General features: G+C 53.5%; 2 protein-coding genes across 2 annotated transcripts; both read left to right on the top strand.

The window, feature by feature from the left end:
- Positions 1-91: 91 nt before the first annotated feature.
- On the top strand, positions 92-1,921 carry ciao2a (cytosolic iron-sulfur assembly component 2A). The gene is made up of 5 exons (XM_079742669.1): positions 92-303; positions 381-545; positions 725-774; positions 874-919; positions 1,464-1,921. The coding sequence occupies exons 1-5, from the start codon at positions 270-272 to the stop codon at positions 1,562-1,564; spliced, it is 396 nt and encodes a 131-aa protein (XP_079598795.1). The 5' UTR covers positions 92-269; the 3' UTR covers positions 1,565-1,921.
- A 539-nt stretch (positions 1,922-2,460) lies between these two features.
- On the top strand, positions 2,461-5,343 carry fem1b (fem-1 homolog b). Its single transcript, XM_079742961.1, has 2 exons — positions 2,461-3,270; positions 3,541-5,343. The coding sequence occupies exons 1-2, from the start codon at positions 3,023-3,025 to the stop codon at positions 5,177-5,179; spliced, it is 1,887 nt and encodes a 628-aa protein (XP_079599087.1). The 5' UTR covers positions 2,461-3,022; the 3' UTR covers positions 5,180-5,343.
- The last annotated feature ends 680 nt before the right edge of the window (positions 5,344-6,023 follow it).

Below are 6,023 nucleotides of genomic sequence, written 5' to 3'. Positions count from 1 at the left end.
CTTTATTTACGTTTGACGTTATAGACAAAACCCTCACCGTTATTGTTGATAACGTGTAGTTAGCCTCTGACCTCGACTGCTTTGGTCTGGAGCGGAACGACACAGGAACCGATCAGATAATGTTCACTGGATAACGTTCTCTTAGTAATGTTCTCTAGATAATGTTCTCTGGATAATGTTCTAATTCGCTTTAACTGTTTATATTGGTAAACTGCTATGGCGTCGTCCAGACTCAGTGGGACCAAGAAGAATAATGACCTTTAGACACCATGAACATGGAGGAGAAAGAGTTAGAGGTCTACGGTAAGATACTGTGGTACATATAGTTGTAACTCTATGGAGGTAGTAGTTTGTTCATGAAGAAACCCCTCATCCCGTAGATGTGATCCGGTCTATACGGGACCCGGAGAAGCCGAACACCCTGGAGGAGCTGGACGTGGTGACGGAGAGCTGCGTGGAGGTCCGCCCGCTGCCGGACGACGAGTACCTCATCATCATTAAGTTCTCGCCCACCGTCCCCCACTGCTCGCTGGCCACCCTCATCGGTACAACCCCCGGGATGAGGCCACACGACCACCTGTCTGTCTCTCTGTCCGTGTGTGTGTGTGTGTGTGTGTGTGTGTGTGTGTGTGTGTGTGTGTGTGTGTGTGTGTGTGTGTGGTTTTAGCCCCTCATTACATCATGGTCTCAACGGTAACCCGTGGTTCATGTTGTGTTTTTGCAGGTCTGTGCTTACAGGTCAAACTGCAGCGCTGTTTACCTTTCAAACACAAGGTATGACCTCATACCTACGTCACCACTACGTCAGTCATGGTTATGTCATTCATTTTTATGTTATTCATGGTTATGTTGTTAAGATGTCGATGTTTTCAGCTGGAGATCTACGTGTCTGAAGGAACCCACTCCACAGAGGAAGACAGTGAGTGGCGTGTGTGTGTGTGTGTGTGTGTGTGTCTAGCTAGCATACTCTAGTGAACTGTCGTTATGTCTAATTAACTCTAGTTCTGTCTAGTTAGCTCTAGTTCTCTGTCTTGTTAACTCTCTGGTTACTGTCTAGTTAACTCTAGTTCTCTGTCTAGTTTAGTCTCTGGTTAGCTGTCTAGTTAACTCTAGTTCTCTGTCTAGTTATTTCTAGTTCTCTGTCTAGTTATTTCTAGTTCTCTGTCTAGTTAACTCTAGTTCTCTGTCTTGTTTAGTCTCTGGTTACTGTCTAGTTAACTCTAGTTCTCTGTCTAGTTTAGTCTCTGGTTAGCTGTCTAGTTAACTCTAGTTCTCTGTCTAGTTTAGTCTCTGGTTAGCTGTCTAGTTAACTCTAGTTCTCTGTCTAGTTATTTCTAGTTCTCTGTCTAGTTAGCTCTAGTTCTCTGTCTTGTTAACTCTCTGGTTACTGTCTAGTTAACTCTAGTTCTCTGTCTAGTTTAGTCTCTGGTTAACTGTCTAGTTAACTCTAGTTCTCTGTCTAGTAAACAAACAGATCAACGATAAGGAGCGGGTTGCGGCGGCGATGGAGAACCCCGACCTGAGAGAGATCGTGGAGCAGTGTGTGACGGAACCGGATGACTAACACACACACACACACACACACACACACACACACACACACACACACACACTGTATTTGATGACTGTGAATCAGGATCTTAGAAACATTCTTTATATTTGTATATGATGTTTACACATTAAAACATTCTGGTCTAGAAGCTCTTTGTGCGTTTTATTGTCCAGTAAGATGGTCTGCCTTATTTCCAATCCAAGGAATGTGATCTAAAATGGTGGATGGAAAGAGAGGATGACTAACCGCTCTATAGCTCGTTCTGGGGACTTGGAGGAACCCATGTTTGAATTTTACGTACTTTACATTTATATTTAGGGTAATTAGCAGATGCTTTTATTCAAAGCGACTAACAATAAGTCCATTCTACTTACCTGTAGTTTATTGTGAAAATCATTTATTTACTATGATTTCTTTAATAAACCTTCTAAGAACCAAAATCGACCCTGCCTAATAAATTCATTTAAATGTGACTCATATCTGATTGTTTATATATCTGATTGTTTATTCATATCTAAGTGTCTACCAGCAGTGGGGCCTAGTCAATCATTTGGTTTTGTTCCGACTGATCCATGTAGACATGTGTATTTATGAATAAGTTATCCATAAATACACATGTCTACGTGGATCAGTTCTCCATAAATACACATGTCTTCATGGATCAGTTATCCAGGATAACTGATTCTGGATCAGTCAGCACCCTGTATACAAAGAAACAATCTATATAAATGAAATGGCCATTTAAGAGATAAAGAATGAAGTCCATTCAAATTTTGTAGAATATATTTCACAAAACTATTGGGGTCAACACTGACTTTATATTATCATAACGCACGGTCCAAATTATTTAATTTCCGTTCCTAGTCGGAGCAGTTTTTATGTGGGACACTTCCGTCGAGTCACTGGTTAGCAACAAGGTGAACCCGGAGTGGTTTCGGTGGAGAACAAATATAACGAACGCACCTTTAGAGCAGAAATACGAGTCTAAAAGTTCCGTATGTGGTTTTTTTTAGAAACAAGAAGAGTTCGGGATGTTTCGGTCTGACGTCCACCCTCTCTGACCCGGCGGATTGGTTGAATTAGTCCGTCTGCGGCAGCTCGGTCTCCCGGAAGCTGATCATCGCTCGGTATTGAACTGCTACGAAGACCGAAACTAGGAGCTCACCGATACCCCCCCCCTTAGAGGCTCCGCCTGAGACGAGCTCACCGAGAACCCCCCTAGAGGGTCCGACCTGAGAACCCCCCCCCCTCAGAGGGTCCGCACTGAGACGAGCTCAACGAGACCCCTCTTAAAGTGTACGCCCTGAGACCCCCGACATTCTGCCTAGACGGGCTCTTCTTGAAGACGGGTCTCCAGAGCCCCTCCATGTGATCCCGGTGGTCGTCTGGTCTCTTGATGGGAGGCGACCTGCTGCGGAGAGCACACAGCAGGCGGCCCGTCAGAGCGAGGTCCCGGCCGGCGGCCCTCACATGGAGTCCCTGGCGGGGTACGTCTACAAGGCGGCCAGCGAGGGCCGCGTCCTGACGCTGGCTGCGCTGCTGCTGAACCACCCCGAGGCGGAGACACGCGACCTACTGGGCTTCGTTACCCACCTGGCCGGACAGCGCTCCACGCCGCTCATCATCGCGGCGCGGAACGGACACGACAAGGTGGTGCGGCTGCTGCTGGACCACTACCGGGTGGACACCGAGCAGACTGGCACGGTGCGGTTCGACGGGTGAGTCTGGGGCCCGGGGAGCGGTTAGCCGCCATGTTGTAGAACCAGTTAGCCCTGTTGTAGTCCCAGTTAGCCCTGTTGTAGTCCCAGTTAGCCCTGTTGTAGTCCCAGTTAGCCCTGTTGTAGTCCCAGTCAGCCCTGTTCTAGAACCAGTCAGCCCTGTTGTAATCCCAGCCAGCCCTGTTGTAGAACCAGTTAGCCCTGTCGTAGTCCCAGTCAGCCCTGTGGTAGTCCCAGGCCCTCTGCTGACCTCTGACCCCTGACCTCCAGCTACGTGATCGATGGGGCCACTGCGCTGTGGTGTGCGGCGGGGGCGGGGCACTTCGATGTGGTGCGCCTGCTGGTCAGTCACCATGCCAACGTGAACCACACCACTGTAACTAACTCCACCCCCCTGCGGGCGGCCTGCTTCGACGGGCGCGTGGACATCGTGCGCTACCTGGTGGAGCACGCGGCCGACATTGGCATCACCAACAAGTACAACAACACCTGCCTGATGATCGCCGCCTACAAGGGGCACGCCGACGTGGTGGGCTTCCTGCTGGAGCACGGCGCCGACCCCGACGCCACGGCCCACTGCGGCGCCACCGCGCTGCACTTCGCGGCCGAGGCGGGCCACCTGGACATCGTGCAGGCGCTGGTGCGGCGGCAGGCGGCCATGGTGGTGAACGGCCACGGCATGACGCCCCTGAAGGTGGCGGCGGAGAGCTGCAAGGCGGAGGTGGTGGAGCTGCTGCTGGCGCACGCCGACTGCGACGTGGCGAGCCGCATCGAGGCCCTGGAGCTGCTGGGCGCCTCGTTCGCCAACGACCGGGAGAACTACGACATCCTGAAGACCTACCACTACCTGTACCTGGCCATGCTGGAGCGCCACCGCGACCCGGCCCGGCCCGTCCCCAAGGAGCCGCTGGCCCCGCCCATCGAGGCCTACGGCGGCCGCAGCGAGTGCCGCACGCCGCAGGAGCTGGAGGCCATCCGCAACAACCGGGACGTCCTGCACATGGAGGGGCTGATGGTCCGCGAGCGCATCCTGGGCTCGGACAACATCGACGTGTCGCACCCCATCATCTACCGCGGCGCCGTGTACGCGGACAACATGGAGTTTGACCAGTGCATCAAGCTGTGGTTGCACGCGCTGCGGCTGCGGCAGAAGGGCAGCCGCAACACGCACAAGGACCTGCTGCGCTTCGCCCAGGTCTTCTCCCAGATGGTGCACCTGAAGGAGGCGCTGCGGCCCGCCGCCGTGGAGCAGGTGCTGGGCTGCAGCGTGCTGGAGATCCAGAGGAGCACAGCGCGCATGGAGGCGGCCCCGGAGGCCGAGCTGCCGCAGGCCACCGACAACTACGAGTCAAACCTGTTCACCTTCCTCTACCTCGTGTGCATCTCCACCAAGACGCTTTGCAGCGACGAGGAGCGCGCCCGCATCAACAAGCAGATCTACACGCTGATCCAGCTGGACCCGCGCTCCCGCGAGGGCTCGTCGCTGCTGCACCTGGCCATCAGCTCCAGCACGCCGGTGGATGACTTCCACACCAATGACGTGTGCAGCTTCCCCAGCGCCCAGGTCACCAAACTGCTGCTGGACTGCGGCGCCAACGTCAACGCGGTGGACCGCGAGGGCAACAGCCCGCTGCACGTCATCGTGCAGTACCACCGGCCCATCAGCGACTTCCTGACACTGCACGCCATCATCATCAGCCTGGTGGAGGCGGGCGCCCATACGGACATGACCAACAAGCAGCAGAAGACGCCGCTGGACCGCAGCACCACCGGCGTCTCGGAGATCCTCCTGAAGACCCAGATGAAGATGAGCCTCAAGTGCCTGGCGGCGCGCGCCGTCCGGCAGCACAGCATCAGCTACCGCCAGCAGATCCCGAGCAGCCTGGAGGAATTCGTAGAGCTGCACTAGGACCCCGCCTGGACCCGGGGACCTGGGACCCGGTCTCCCGAGGAACTGGTGGACCACCCCTAGGATCCAGGCTTCAGAGGACCGGGTCCAATGCTGACTCTTCTCACGACCTTTGAACTGATGTCAGTCAGCCGTGGGTCTCTGGACCAGAGGCTGGAGCCTGAGAGCGGGGGGGGGGCCTGCCTGCCTGCCTGAGGGCGGGGCTGGAGCCTGGGGGGGGGGGGGGGGGGGGGGGCTGGAAAGAAACTACTTTTTGGTAATCCATATTTTAAATTCTTTATTTAAGGACTATGCTTTATAAAACTATTGGGTGTGATTTATTTTCTAACAGTTCGACTGGTGGACAATGTGACTGTTGAACACCAAGTATCTCCAACACGGCCCTGGGGGTGGAATGTTTTGAGAGGGTGGGTCCCTTGGGAGTCGACCACAGCGTAGACCTGCAGGGGGGACCTGGGTACCCCCTGCTGGGACCCCTAACAACACTAATGGATTCAGGGTCTTCCCTACAGCTCTGTTGCTCCGGCTGAATTGAGGCCAAAGAGTTTCCTTTTTAATTGAGTGTAAAATGTTTTAAGAGACGATCTGGAGACTGCTTGATTAAATACTGAACCGGTCGTCTGCTTTTAGCGTCTGTTTTCTCTCAAATAAGATAAAAGAAGCTTTGACCTACGCCAAGTCATCAGGAGCAGGTAGGGGTTAGACAGCCCAGAGACGGGTCCTTAAGGAGCAGGTAGGGGTTGGACAGTACAGAGACGGGTCATTAAGGAGCAGGTAGGGGTTGGACAGTACAGAGACGGGTCATTAAGGATCAGGTATGGGTTAGACAGTACAGAGACAGGTC

The sequence above is a fragment of the Pollachius pollachius genome (assembly GCF_949987615.1).
Source record: "Pollachius pollachius genome assembly, chromosome: 9".
Taxonomy (NCBI): Eukaryota; Metazoa; Chordata; class Actinopteri; order Gadiformes; family Gadidae; genus Pollachius; species Pollachius pollachius.
This window is presented reverse-complemented; position numbering and strand designations above follow the sequence as displayed.